General features: G+C 46.3%; 1 protein-coding gene across 1 annotated transcript in view; it reads right to left on the bottom strand.

Moving 5' to 3' along the window:
• The window catches only part of IDO2 (indoleamine 2,3-dioxygenase 2), a 298,339-nt gene that overhangs the window by 118,693 nt on the left and 163,940 nt on the right, over positions 1 to 15,706 (bottom strand). The window contains exon 6 of the mRNA XM_086943565.1: positions 13,335 to 13,434. Within this exon, the coding sequence (XP_086799691.1) occupies positions 13,335 to 13,434 (100 nt within the window). The remainder of the gene's footprint in view (positions 1 to 13,334; positions 13,435 to 15,706) is intronic.

The following is a 15,706-nucleotide window of genomic DNA, read 5'->3' on the forward strand; positions in this document are numbered from 1 at the left end:
GCCCACTGGGGGTGAAAATTGCAAAAAACACAGTTGATGGACAGAATGCAGAACAATGTCTTACATTGACCCCAATACAAAGATCTGGGCATAAATCCATTGTTTTTTTTGCTCTCCACACCACCCTAGGTCAGACACTGGCTATATGCAAATCAACCTTGACCCTGTGCCTCATGGGAACAGTCCAGCCCGAACTACCAAGCCATGTCTTTCCTAGACCGGAATCAAGCATCCAAGGACCGGTTTCTGGCTATCAGCCTTCTTCAGCCTGGATAGCTTGACTCCAGTTTAATGTAGTCCTGATAACGGTGTGTTCAGCCATATCACAGTCAGCTCCAGTGTATATGATCAAAAACCAGTCATATGTCTTGTGTCGGAAGTTTGTATGAGATGTACAGACAAGGCAATAGGCAAAAATGTTTCTAAGCCCTACTTCAGAATGGGACTTTAGGGCTGATTTAAATGTTGGTGGTAAGGATACTCTGTCACAGTGACGGACCATAGGTGTAACCACGGTCAAGACTACTGTGTCTCCACCATGGTTATCCCCTCTGATGGCCTGGCGTCACACCAATATAATTTAGATGGGCGGATATAGAGGTCCGTTTTTCTTGCCCATCACTGCCAGGGAAACCCTGGCATTAAAGGGCAATTAAAACTGTCTAATTCACCCCTTGCCATGGGAGTTAACTCTGATGTACGGGAGGCCTTTTTTTTCCAAATAAAACATTCCCATTCTGGATTTACTTTTTGAAAATGAAAAAAAAAATACATTTGACGGATGGCTCTAGCATACTGATGGAGCCATGAATCAAACGTTAAAAAGCATAGAGTGGCACCACTGTGATGGCTGTCTATTCCAATGCTTTAGAAATGACTGCTTGCTTGGTGGTCATTTTCAATTTAGGTGGTCATAGTACTCTTGGCCTGGGGTCATTAATTCCTCAGGCAGGATAATGGAGATTACTCTGTCCCCCAAATATTAGATGAGGCTCTTTGTCACTGTTTTGAAGAAAAGCGTTGAAATATATTGCAGTCGAAATGCAGAAAGAGACTTAATTGCATTTTGAGAAGACAACAGTCCCCCATCAGGTTACAGCTGAAAGTGTAACCACCACCAGTACTCACATCGGATACAATGGACTTACCTAACTATCTTTGTATTGTCTATAAAGGTTAAGCTTGACATATTGAAAAAACAATCTAGCTAGTAGGTTAACACATGTCACTGGGAGAAGCACTTGTAATAAACATACAATGCCAAAATAAATGTTGACGTTTGACTTTATTACCATAAGCTTGTCTCTCACATAGAGAGCACAGCCACCATTGACTTGGAATGTGAAATAAACATTCCAACCCACATGAAGGAAATGATTCAATACAGGATTGTGAATGATTCCTCATATATTCAAAATGTACGGACATAAATGATTGCACATATCAATACAGCATCCTTCTTTTATCAGACAAAGACCACAGTATCACAACCCAGTCCAAAAGACACAATAAAGTAACTCAACAGGAGCCTACCAAAGGAAACACTAAAAATAATTGAAGTGACCTCCCTAGAAATGTTATATTTGTGAATATGTGCACGGACATTATGAATCCTAGAACGTTTTAGTAGAACAGCACTCTTCCCTCCTTCATCTTTGCAAACAAACTGAAGATATCATGTTCCCCTTCAACAGACCAAGATTTCCCACCTTGACCACTTCCTCAAAACTCCACCTCTTAGTACCACCCATTTACCACTTTACCTTAAATCGTATCCACTTTGACTGGATCCTTAAATACACTCTTTTTCCACCTTCTTGGGATCTTTATTTCGAAAAAGCTTTCTTGGAAAGGGGCGACCACTCGGTCCCCCCGAACGTATGGTCGGGTGCCCCGATCCCCCCGGGAAGCCATTTTGGGCGGGAGGCGTGTCACGGCTGGTATGCCCGAAGCGGCGTAGCCGGGGCGCGCCTTTTCCCGCCCAAGAGGGGTTGTCCTAGACACCTACACTATTGGCCACGCCCTGTAGGCGGTCGGAGGAGGGTCCACGCCCTCCCGGAGAAGAATAAATGGAGCAGCAATCCAAGGAGGCATCCTCTTGTTCCTGTGCTTGGAAGCTGCACCTCCTCGTTGCACGTGAGCCCTTGACGGAACAAGAGCCAATTTTGAAGAATTTAATTTTTGTGTTTCTTCTTTCAGCGAGTTCGAAGCTTTCGGACCTAGACGATGCCTGGCAAGAAGGTCGGAAAGAGGGTTGGAACCGACCAGATGCTTCGTATGCTGATGAAGGACATGGCGGACATGAAGAAGCAGATGGCGGCAATGAATGGTGCGGGTGGACCAAAGAGAGTCATCGGACCAGCATTGCCGGGAGTAGTCCCTAACGGGAGAGGTAGAAGAGCCAAGAAGGGGGCATCGGGTGGGGAGGCCCCGGTTCCCGAACCACCTCCAGCGAACCCGGTCACCCCGACCGAGGCCCCAGTTCCGGTCCCGAACTCGGGACAACCGATCCCTGTGGTGGTCACTCCTGTGAACGGGGAAGATATGCCTCCTGAGCTGGCTGCCCAGTTGGCGGCATGGTTGGGCAGAGAGAATGAGGGGGCCACGGCGGATGAAGCCAGGTCGATAATGAAGCAGTTGCGGCAATCGAAGGATGCTGCGAAGGCACTGTGTCCTCTTGTTTCCCCACAGGTTCCCGTGGAACAACCAGTATCGGGCGTGGGTTCGGCAGCAACAACGGTCACCGCTACCGGTTCAGGTAAGCAGCCACTGCCGATGGCGGGGGAGGGATCGGTCCCCTCGAGGAGGGAAAAAGTCGTTCAACATATCCCGATTGATGTGAAAGAAAGGATTTGGGCGGATAAATATGGGAACATGTTTTCCTTGTTGACCGATCACTATGAGATTGAGCATGTAAAAAACCAGAAAGAGTTTTTGCATCCTAGTGTATGGCGCGCAAAGATGGCGGGTTTCAGAGTAGATGAAACGATCGCCAATTGGGCCAGAGCGTTTGGAATGTTCACTGCAATTATGGGGGAACGTAGGCCTGAATTAATGGTGGAATTGCCTGTTTATCAGACACGTATCATGGAATTTTATGAAACGTACGGGGGTAATCAATGGTGTTGTTATGATAGCATATTTCGTAAGTCCAAGGAGCACGACTCATCTCTGACGTGGGATTGTTTCGACTCCATTTCCTGGCAAAAAATTGAGAGGTCGAGCACGGCGAAGTCGCCATCTTTAGGCGGGAACGGGGTTGAGCCCTCCCGCCCTTCGTTGGGGGCGCCCTTTCGGGCGGGTACAAACAGTGATCAGAACACAAAGAATAATGTCAACCCGGGTAAGAAAGGGGTCTGCTGGAGCTTTAACAGAGGCAAGTGTTCTAGGCCACAGGGAGCTTGCAAGTTCAGGCATGAGTGTTCAGGGTGCGGACAGTCTTCGCACCCCGAGAGTACGTGCAGAGCCAAGACTGGTGATACGGGAGGTAGGGGAGGCGCCAAACAGGTCTGAAATAGACCGAGGGGCGCCATTACCTACCCCTGTTGATATCATGGCACTGATCCCTTGGCTGAACGAATACCCTGATCATATCTCCGCCGGGGTGTTGCGAGACGGTTTCTCATATGGTTTCCGCATCCCGGCGGGGGATTTTCGGGGGGAAGCACAATGTAAGAACCAACTATCGGTTCAGCAGAATACGGCGGTGGTGCAGGCAAAGATTGGGAAAGAAGTGGCCCGAGGTCGGGTTGCTGGACCATATGACATACCACCAGTTGGCGATTTTGTTTGTTCACCTTTGGGAGTGGTCCCCAAAAAGGACCCGGGGGAGTTCAGGTTAATACACAATTTGTCGGCTCCTAGGGGTCTTTCGGTGAACGATGCGATTGACCCGGGAGTTTGTTCGGTGCGGTACGCATCCTTTGATGAGGCCGTCGCCATTTTGAATCGCCTGGGGCCCGGAGCGCTGATGGCTAAATCAGATATCGAGTCAGCGTTCCGGTTGCTCCCAGTACACCCAGATGATCAGCGTCTCCTAGGTTTTAGGTTTCAAGGACGCTATTACATGGATAAATGTATGCCAATGGGTTGCTCCATCTCTTGTGCGTATTTTGAGAAATTCAGTAGCTTTTTGCAATGGGCTTTCACAAGAGCCACGGGTTTTACACATGTTATGCATTATCTTGATGATTTTCTGTTTCTGGGGGCAGCCGGGGATATGGAATGTGCACAGGCCTTGAGGGAATTCTGTAATCTTATGAAGGTATTTGGTGTGCCACTGGCACCAGGTAAGACGGTAGGGCCATCTACTACACTCGAGTTTCTCGGAATTGAGCTCGATTCTGTAGAGGGATGCTTCCGCTTGCCTAAAGAGAAGGTGATGAAATTCAGGGCCTCGCTCAAAATATGTCTCGGCGAGAGAAAAGTAACTCTCCATCAGTTACAACAGGCTGTGGGTCAGCTTAACTTTGCCCTGAGAGTAATACCGATGGCTCGCCCCTTTTCCCGTTCTATCGCACAAGCCATGGTGGGCCTCAAGGAAGGGCACCACCGCACAAGACTGTCAGCAGAGGTTCGCCAGGATATGCGCATATGACTGGCATTTCTGGCGGATTTCAATGGTCGTGTCGTGTGGATCGATTCCCCAGTTTCCTCGGAAGAACTGGGGTTTTGGACCGACTCGGCTGGGAGTGTAGGTTTTGGCACCATATTCGGCAATCAATGGTCGGCACGAACCTGGCCTGAGTGGTGGCACGATAATGGACTCACTGCTAACATTGGGTTTCTGGAGCTGTTCCCTATTCTGGTGGCCTTGGAAACATGGCCAGAGGGGTTTCGGGATCGCTCTGTGGTGTTCTGGTCTGATAATATGACCATGGTTGAGTGTATCAATAGTCAGGCAGCACGCTGCAAATGGATTTTGAGATTACTGAAGGAAATTGTCCTGCTATGTATGAGACTAAACGTCCACTTTAGGGCAAGACACGTGCCAGGGGTACTAAACCAGGCAGCTGATGCGCTCTCTCGTTCCCATATGCAGGCCTTCCGGGGTTTTCTGCCCACAGCGGACTCGGTGGCGGCACCATTTCCCGAAGCTCTCTGGTCTCTCGGTGCCCCAGATTACAAAACCTCATGGGAGAGAGTCTAGCACCCAGGACAAGGAAGGCATATGAAGGGGTGTTCCGTTCTTATTGGTCCTTTTTAGGGTCAGCTAGGGGGGAGCAATGGGGGCAGGAGGAGTATGTCCTGAAATTTCTGGTATCTTTACATCAGGCAGGCAAATCAGTGGCTACGGCCAATAGGCACCGGGCCGCCATTTCTTTCATGGCACGGGCTCATGGCATCCAGGACCCCACATCGTCCTTTCTGGTGCAAAAGGCCCTGAGTGGGTGGCAACGCATTGAGGGTCGTAGAGTGGATGAGAGGCACCCGATAGGTTTAGAAAGGTTGACCTTGTTACTGTCCGTACTCCCTGCGACATGTTCATCTCAATCTGAGACGGTGCTATTCCGGGCCGCTTTTGCGTTAGCATTCCATGGGGCTATGCGGGTAAGCGAACTGGTAGCGAGGAACAAGCAGGATACAGGGGAGGTCTGTGTCGAGAACACATTCGAATAAAGGGGGAGACAATGGTAGTCTCAATAGCCAGGTCAAAGACCGATCAGGGAGCGATCGGGGACAGTGTGGTAGTCCAGCGGATTCCGGGATCTCCCATGTGCCCGGTAAAATGCGTAGAGGAGTATTTAGCACAGAGGGCGGCATCATGGGGGGGAAGCTTGCTGAGGCACACCGATGCCACCCCACTGACTAGGTTTCAATTTCAGCGGGTGTTAACAATGGCAATCGCAGCAGCGGGCTTGAACCCGAGCGATTTTGGGACCCATTCCTTCCGGATAGGGGCTGCGACAGAGGCTACAGCCAGGGGTCTGAGTGTTGAAAAGGTGAAACAGTTGGGGCGTTGGTCCTCTAACTGTTATAAAAGGTATGTGCGGTTGCACATGTTGTGAAGCCTATGTCATGTACTCACGCTTCTTGTTTTCTGTTTGGTTTACAGTTTCGCGAGCAGGCTTTGCGGGGCGGACTGTGCAGTTGACCCGACACCTGGGGACCAGCGGTCAAAGATCACCGGCTGAGGAAAGAGTGGTGTGGGTCGTTGGCCACTCATACGTGAGGCGTGCCGCTGACGTATTCAAAGCAGGTGACATGATTCACGTGGCTGGGGAATACGGGTACAGGGTGACCTTCCACGGAAGGGGCGGGCTCTGTATTGACCAGTTTCAAAGTTTTATTGAGGGACTGTTAGGGCGGACGAGGTCACCGCCATCTGTAATCATAGTGCATCTTGGGAGCAATGATTTGGTGACCGTTGGTCGACGAGTGCTTCTCGAGTTAATTTTGTCCACAGTAAGTTGGTTGGCAAGAAGGGTTTCGGGGTGCACAATTGCATGGTCACACATGATTCCTCGGAAGGTGTGGCGGGGGGCCCTCTCTGTGCCAGCTTTGAACCAGTCAGTAAAGAAGGTTAATAACAAATTGAGTAGGTTGTTCCGCACAGGTAAATTGCAGTGTATTCCACACGAGTGTATCCGGGGGGACCATATGTATTTGGCAGATGGGGTCCATTTGTCCCGGGAGGGAAATGTCTTACTCATAGGAGACTTCTTAGCTTGGTTAAAGAGTTTACGTAACCATGACCTTTACTAGGAGCTTTGTGGGGGGTCCGGATAGCCGGTCAACTATCCGGCCTCCGGCGGTAAGGTCATGATCGGTGAGCAGTAATTGGAAGATCCCTAGAGGTGGGGCGCCACCCATTATGGATGGGAGCGCACGGGGGGAGGCAGCCATTGGCCCCTCACACGGGGAGGCGGTACCCTTCTAAGGATGGGACCGCCGAAAGGGAAGGCGGTCAAGACCCCTCCCTGGGGAGGAGGGGCTACGGGTCCCCTCCTTGGAATTTCCCGGGGCCAGGACATCCGCGACGGCGGATGTGGTAAGCAGTGTGGGGTGGGAGGGGGGTCTACGCTACCTTCTAGACACCTCACACGAGTCCTCGGACGACCACCAAGATGGCGTTGAGTAAGTATGGGCCCCCGTTAAGACAAGGGAAATTGGAAGTTGGCATAGAGGTACAGTCCTCTGTGCGCCCGCCCCTCACAAGTAAGAGGGGGGAGTCTGGTATTAGGGATCTGACACCGGTTACGACCTTGCCGTTGGCCCGTAATGTTAGGATGTACAATTTGAATTTTGAGAAATGCATTTACAGGATGTTTTAGAATCGGCTAGGAGAACCTTTGTATTAGAGATATGTTAAGGTTAGCCAATAAACATCGTAATGTATAAATGAAATTGTACATGATATGAAACTGTTATTTTAATGTTTTAATTTTGTTTCATATTTTAATAAATACGGCCGGGAGGGTAACTCCCTCCCGCCTTCCAAAAGCTCAAGAACTGTATCCGTCTTCCCATTCTTGGGGATTGTGTTGGGAGGGGGTGACGGGTATCCAGGCCATATATGGCACATTTCCACCTCCAGAATCCTAGTATTATGATACTGTGGTAAAAGGTGTTTGAAACAAGTATTGCCGCCAAAGAAATGAAAAAGCACTGGTGAAAAATGTTTTGTGATTTGTCCCTTTATGATTAGAAATAAATATTTGCAAATATTAAAGAGAGGTCACTATTGGACTGCCTTAGAATGACAAACACAGCTCCCCTTCAACAAGAGGATAACCTTCAAGCTCCTCACCGGTAGGGTGTTGAAATATCGATTACAAAAACATAGTTGACATAAATATAGTTGTAAAAATATCGTTTACAAAAATATCGACACCCTATACTTAAAAAGGTAAGTACATAAATATCTACTCAAAAATATCGTTGTAATAAATATAGATGTAAAAAATATCGACTTTTTAAATTAATTACATTTACATTAAATAATAAATAAATATAAGTACTATTAACAAAATACATTACATTACTTTTATTTTTAAACTATTGAAAACAAATTAACTACACTTTTTCATTATAAACTTAATAAATATGTACATATAGATATATTTAACACATTACTTTATATAACAACAATAATACATACATATAATTAAAATATACAATATGTTATTAGTTGAAACATTTGATAGCGTAGGTGTAAAAATTACTATTCCCACTCCAGAGGGTGCAACAGTAGGGAAAGCGTTGGATAGCGTAGGGGTAAAAATTACTATTCCCACTCCAGAGGGTGCAACAGTAAGGAAAGCGTTGGATAGCGTAGGGGTAAAAATTACTATTCCCACTCCAGAGGGTGCAACAGTAGGGAAAGCGTTGGATAGCGTAGGGGTAAACATTACTATTCCCACTCCAGAGGGTGCAACAGTAGGGAAAGCGTTGTATAGCGTAGGGGTAAAAATTACTATTCCCACTCCAGAGGGTGCAACAGTAGGGAAAACGTTGGATAGCATAGGGGTAAAAATTACTATTCCCACTCCAGAGGGTGCAACAGTAGGGAAAGCGTTGGATAGCGTAGGGGTAAAAATTACTATTCCCACTCCAGAGGGTGCAACAGTAGGGAAAGCGTTGGATAGCGTACGGGTAAAAATTACTATTCCCACTCCAGAGGGTGCAACAGTAGGGAAAGCGTTGGATAGCGCAGGGGTAAAAATTACTATTCCCACTCCAGAGGGTGCAACAGTAGGGAAAGCGTTGGATAGCGTAGGGGTAAAAATTACTATTCTCACTCCAGAGGGTGCAACAGTAGGGAAAGCGTTGGATAGCGTAGGGGTAAAAATTACTATTCCCACTCCAGAGGGTGCAACAGTAGGGAAAGCGTTGGATAGCGTAGGGGTAAAAATTACTATTCTCACTCCAGAGGGTGCAACAGTAGGGAAAGCGTTGGATAGCGTAGGGGTAAAAATTACTATTCCCACTCCAGAAGGTGCAACAGTAGGGAAAGCGTTGGATAGTGTAGGTGTAAACATTACTAAATGTATTTACTTATTTATAAAATAACAAATCGTTTTTTTTATTTGATTAATTCTTAATTAAATAATTATTCAATTAAAATGTAATTAATTCACTACATTTTCACTAAAAAATTCCAGTACACACACCTAAAATTAATTAAACAATTAACATAATTAATTACATAATTATTAATCAATTAAATAATTGAAATTAATTAACTATTATTTATTACACTATTTATAATCATTTAAAACATTAATTAATCTATTATTTTATTATATTTAAATTACTTCCCACCCTACTCCCCTATAAACCCACAACCCGCTACGGAACTATTAACACTAAATTCAACATAAAATACATTATTAACTAATAAAATACTACAAAAAATACTACTTTGACAACAAATACTCATTAAAAACACTACATTACTTATAATTATTTAAAAAACGATATTTTTGTAAACTATGTTTTCGTAAACGATATTTATTACAACTATATTAATGTTATCGATATTACTTACCTGTCTGTCGATATTCTGGTCAAACTATATTTTTGTCATCGATATTTCTTCCCGTAGATATTTTTGCGGCGATATTTAGGTTAGTAGATATTTTTACGACGATATTCCTGCTCTGTACCCTCCTCACCCATGCACACAAAGCACTCCACAACATCGGACCAGCATACCTCAACAGTCGACTCAGCTTCTACACCCCCAACCGCCAGCTCGGCTCCACCGACCACGCCCTCGCCACTGTCCCCGTATCCGAAAAATGACCGCCACCGGCAGATCATTTTCCCAAGGCATGAAACACCCTCCCCATCCACCTACGGCAGACCCAAGACCTACTTACCTTCAAAAGACTCCTCAAGACCTGGCTGGCTTTTCGAACAGTAGCAGCATTCCCCCCACCCCTCAGCACCTTGAGACCCTCACGGGTAAGTAGTGCGCTTCACAAATGTTTTATTGATTGATTGATTGATCGATTGATTATACATGTTATACCCCGACAAAAATATGTGTATTCCTTAGAATAATCATTTGCTCATTGTTCCAATACAAGAGCCATACAGACATCAGTTTTCTCCATCAATCACCTCATCCAGAATCTCGTTCTACTGAATAATTCTTCAACAATCACAACAGTAGCGGTCCGCAGTAGGTGTTTCTATAGGGCGGTGACGTGGGCAGGAGGAGGGGCAGGGTGGGGGGAAATAATGTATGGATTACGGAGTTTTACAGGTAAGTAAACATTTAAATACATAAAACGAATTTCGTTGCGCACACTGCATCACCAAATGTGATGCAGTGTGCGCAACGAAATTCGTTTTATGTATTTAAATGTTTACTTACCTGTAAAACTCCGTAATCCATACATTATTTCCCCCCACCCTGCCCCTCCTCCTGCCCACGTCACCGCCCTATAGAAACACCTACTGCCGACCGCTACTGAATCACAATCAGAATTTACCTTCATACAGACCAGCGGAAGTACCTCCATTAGGGTAGTGAGGCGTTTACCACCCTGCTGCGAGCACAACAAACATGAAAAATAAAATGGTAATACAATGATTTCATTACAGTTTCATTTTTCAGTGCAGCCAGCCAGCCCAAGCCAAGTGTAGGAGCGGGACCGTCCCTGCTGACTAGCAGCAGGGGAGGAGGAGTGGTGTAGACCTAAGGCCTCATTACGACCTTTCAGTAGAGGTGCGCGCAACCACTCCACCAAAGGCAGCCGCTGCATGCCAGATAACTACTTTTCAGTGATGTGCCGGGCAGGTAGAATTGTGGTTCCCCCTGAGGTGCCCTTTCAAAGGCGGCAGTGCATTTTAAAAAGGCACCGCAATGGGAACACCTCACAAGGTTCCTGCACGGCATGGAGTCAAAAGTCCGTGGCATGTAGGAGCCTATATGCATTCACACAGGAGGGCACATGTTATGCCCCCCTGTGTGAATCCACATATGTTTGAGGCATAGGGGGCTTCAGTAGGGCCTCCTTTGTTTCCTCTCCATGAGGCTTTTCATGGTGGTGGACCATCAGGAAAAGCCTGGCTGACCAAAAACTCATAATATGCTTGGGGGGACTGTGGCGATCCCGCCAAGCATTTTCCGGCCTCTGACCATCGCTACTACGTCGGGGAACAGCAGCTCCCTGGCAGAGCTCAAGGTCCTAGGGCGGTCCGACTGCCCAAGCCATCATCGGGCGTTGGGACCGCAGGTGCAGCAGTGGCTGGATTCGCCACCACCGCACCACCATAAGTCTGGCAATCCTCAGACTGCCAGACCCATAATAGGGGCCTTAAAGTATAAAGTATGCATGTCACTTTCGCCGGCGGTCTTGCGACGGCCAGCGAGGCATGCAAACTTTAAACCTCTCCACTGAGCTGTCTTAGACAGCTGGGTGGAGAACAGGCATAGGCCACCAGTGCCTGTAGGAGAGCTGAGCCAGCCTACTCTAACCAATCCTGGCACTACACTCATGCTGGTTAACTGCATGGGAGCAACATCTGAATTGGTTAGAGTAGTTGGCTCTAAGAGACCCCTTGCTGCCTTTTTGATGGACTGTGAGACCGGGACCAGAGAGGAGTAGGCAAATACGTTTTCGTTTTCTTTAATATACTGTTTATTTTCAAGTACCAATTGTCTCTACATGTGTGATGTCACACCAGTTAGCAACATTTCTCCAAACAGGGCTTTTTCCACTTTCCTCTTTATGGAAAAAATATTTACATGTCGAACTTGCATTTGCAGTCGGAGTTTAGGAGATGCTGTTGGCGTCCCACCAACCAACCTTCCCTCCCCCACGGCCCTGATAGGTATTCTCCGATGATGCTCAGTTGTGTGACTCTAATCACAGGACACACAGAAGGGAAGCTGAAACTGCAGCAAATTCTGGGTGAAGTTGGGAAACCTCCTTCAAACCTTGACTCTGCAACATGAAGTATACAGCGGGCTGCGTGCTGGCAAAGGAAGGGCTGAAGCTTCCTATTAAGATGAAGAACAGTTTGATACTAAAATACAAATGTATTGCGCTACTCGGCTAAGGTGATTGGAAATAGCCATTCTAGTACCCTCAATGCTGTAATAAAGGTGTACGGTCTGTTGCCCAAAAAAAATTAAAAAAATTAATAAACACTTTTTTTTTGCTATAGTGAACGCTAGAATCCTACCTTGTTCCTAAGTACATGTGGCAACCTGAGCCCCCTTCCCTTCCCCATCTAATCGGAAGTATTGACAGCCTAAAGACTGGTCAGGCCAAACAATCACTGAAGAGGGGAAATAATCCTGGACTGAACTAGTTTTACTTTACAGAGCAAACAACTTTTTTATGGTAATTTCTTTGCCAGAGGATTTTTACCATTATTTAATTCATCCACTTGATTTCTCCAAGAATCTTAGCATTATCTATGTGAACTTACATGTTATCGTTTCAGCAATTTGTTCATGAAAAAAAACATATTGTAAAGAAATATACATTAGCACACAGATGTACTGTTTATGACCTATTTGAGCGGAGGAGCATTGCTCAAGAGCCTCAGAGCCGAAAAATAAAATGGTTATAACGTTTATTTATTACCATTTTATTTTTCAGCAACTCGTACTGAAATAAGTATCAGGACGGGACGGAGCAAGTACTGCCAAGTTGCAGCAGCAGGGAGCTGTGCGCTTTAAAATGTGCATGTCTCTTTGGTTGGCCATCTTGGGCCGGCCAGCCAGACATGCACATTTTAAAGTTCTCCAACCTAGCTGTCTTATACAGATGGTTTAGAGAAAGCACAGGCCTCTAGTGCTCTTATAAGTGCTGGGAGAGCCAGCTCTATCCAATCCTGGTGCTGCTTTCATGCTGTTAAAACAGCACCAGGATTGAGTAGGGCAGTTTCCTGCATCACAAGCTTTCTGGAAAACTCCTGAAGGGGGATGATGTCACGCTGCAAGAAGGTAAGTGAATACATTTTTTTCTGCCCTTTCAACCCCCGCCCGCCTCACCATCCTCGGTACAAGCCAGCTGCCACAGGCTTATACCTGACAGCATGTGAAACTCACACTGTTTTCTGCGTCAACTTCAGAGCTCTTAATCGTGGCCCATTATAAACACTGTTTATAATGGACCACGATTTAGAGCTTTGGGATTTTGCTTAAGGGTATTTCAGGAGTGCCCGCCTGATCGCCCAACCACTTGCAAAAGCAATCAGCCGCTACTGCTACAGACTAGAACCTCCAGGTTACAGCACTTCCCATCTACATTTGCAATAACCCCTTCATACTACCGTCTATGCTGTTTCTTTGCTTATTCATGGTAACACCAATCGCTTGCTCTCTAGTGCTACTATGCTATAGAAGGAAGGAAATAGAAATACTCCACCTTAATACCAGGGATTGCCTCTTTTTCAACAAGTAAGGTAACCAGAATAAATCCTCTCAAACTTTCTCCTCCAGGGAATGAAATTATGGGGTCCAGGTTCCTATTTAAGAAAAAGATTACAGGCTTCTTTAAAACTATCCATGAAGATATTACAAATCACAATGTAATATTAAAATGTCATGCTACCTTTTTCAGACAACCTACTGAGGGCCATATCACAAACGGCTTCACTGGTTTAGCAGAGAGCCCTGCATCTGGTGTTATGTACCATGGTTGGACTGGCCTATAGGACAGTCAAGCAGTACTTGGCAAGCTGGCTCACAGGTCAGTTTGGGATCCATGTATTGGGCTGTTTGCTGGCCTTTTTTATGGTCTGCTGGACCAGGTCTACTGCTGATGTCCCTGATATTAAAACAAACATTGCAAGCTCAAATTTATTCAATCCTACATACCATGTAAAGCACTTATAAAACATGGGCCCAATTCACAAAGATAATGTAAGTTTACTGTTTTTTTGATATTCACGAACTGCTAATTAGTTTTACTAATAGTAATTTTATGGCTGCGGAGACTCCACACATATAAAAGATAGGCCTCTCCTTAACCCAACATGCTCTGTACAATCTGACAGACCTTTCAGTAAGAAAAACAACAAGCATTTGCAATGCAATAGGTCTCGAATTAGGAAAGTTTGAGCTATTGGTACTGTAAATGACACATTTTTTATTTATGTGTTGGTTTTGAAAATAGCGAAATTAATAGCTTTGTCATTTACAATGCCAATAGTTTTAACTTTCGCATATGTGACACCTATAGCATTTGTAATGCAATATGTGTTGTATTTACGTGACCAAGATGTATTGATATTACAAATAAAAATGGCTTTAAATTTTTTTAAGAATTAATACTGAAATAAAAGTTATTGTAATTTATAATGGCAATAGCTTTTGTAAATATTTAAAGATTATGTTCATTGTATTTTATTGTGGCAGAAATCCAAGAACAGAAGTGAAATATTAACATCTTTTTGTGACATTTGTAATAAAGCTTGAAACATTGAGAGAACATATTTGAACCAGTTGTTGTTGAATGGTTGCACATATTGATGCTGTGGTGGCGCTAAGTGATGTTGTCGTGGTGACGAGTGATGCTGTGGCATTCAATGATGCTGTGGTAGCGCATAGTGATGTTGTGGTGCCCCTGAGTGATGCTGTGATGCCCCTGAGTGATGCTGTGGTGGTGCTGAGTGATGCTGCAGTGATGCGATAGCTAGATAGAGTGAGTGCGATAGATAGAGTAAGTGTGATAGATAGATAGAGGGAGGGCGATAGATAGAGGGAGGGCGATAGATCGATAGAGGGAGGGCGATAGATAGAGGGAGGGCAATAGATAGATAGATAGAGTGAGGGCGATAGAGTGAGTGCGATAGATAGACAGATAGATAGAGTGAGGGCGATAGATAGATAGACAGATAGATAAAGTGTATTTATGTTGCATTGAGTAGAGTGTAAGTATGAGGTGTGCAATTATGTTGCATATAATTATGTGGCACTGAGTGGTATTTGGAGTGTATTTTCCATTGCAGAGTGTGTGAGGGTGCAGAGTGTGTGAGGGTGCAGTGTGTGTGAGGGTGCAGTGTGTGTGCGGGTGCAGTGTGTGTGCAGGTGCAGTGTGTGTGCAGGTGCAGTGTGTGTGCAGGTGCAGTAAGTGTGCGGGTGCAGTGTGTGTGAGGGTGCGGTGTGTGAGGGTGTGGTGTGTGAGTGTGCGGTGTGTTAGGGTGCGGGGTGTGAGGGTGCGGGGTGTGAGGGCACAGGGTGTGAGGGTGCGGCGTGTGAGGGTGCGGCATGTGAGGGTGCAGCATGTGAGGGTGCAGCGTGTGAGGGTGCAGTGTGTGAGGGTGCAGTGTGTGTGTGTGAGGGTGCAGTGTGTGTGCGGGTGCAGTGTATGTGCAGGTGCAGTGTGTGTGCGGGTGCAGTGTGTGTGTGCAGGTGCAGTGTGTGTGCGCGGGTGCAGTGTGTGTGAGGGTGTGGTGTGTGAGGGTGCGGTGTGTGAGGGTGCAGTGTGTGAGGGTGCAGGGTGTGAGGGTGTGGGGTGTGAGGGTGTGGCGTGTGAGGGGGTAGTGTGTGTAAGGGTGCAGTGTGTGTGAGAGTGCAGTTTGTGTGAGGGTGCAGTGTGTGTGTAAGGGTGCGGTGTGTGGGGGTGCGGTGTGTGTGTGGGTGTGGTGTGTGTGGGTGTGGTGTGTGAGGGTGCGGTGTGTGTGAGGGTGCGGTGTGTGTGAGGGTGCGGTGTGTGTGGGGGGCGGTGTGTGAGGGTGTGGTGTGTGAGGGTGCGGTGTGTGAGGGTGCAGTGTGTGAGGGTGCGATATGTGAGGG

The sequence above is a fragment of the Lissotriton vulgaris genome, chromosome 11 (genome assembly GCF_964263255.1).
Source record: "Lissotriton vulgaris chromosome 11, aLisVul1.2, whole genome shotgun sequence".
Classification (NCBI taxonomy): domain Eukaryota; kingdom Metazoa; phylum Chordata; class Amphibia; order Caudata; family Salamandridae; genus Lissotriton; species Lissotriton vulgaris.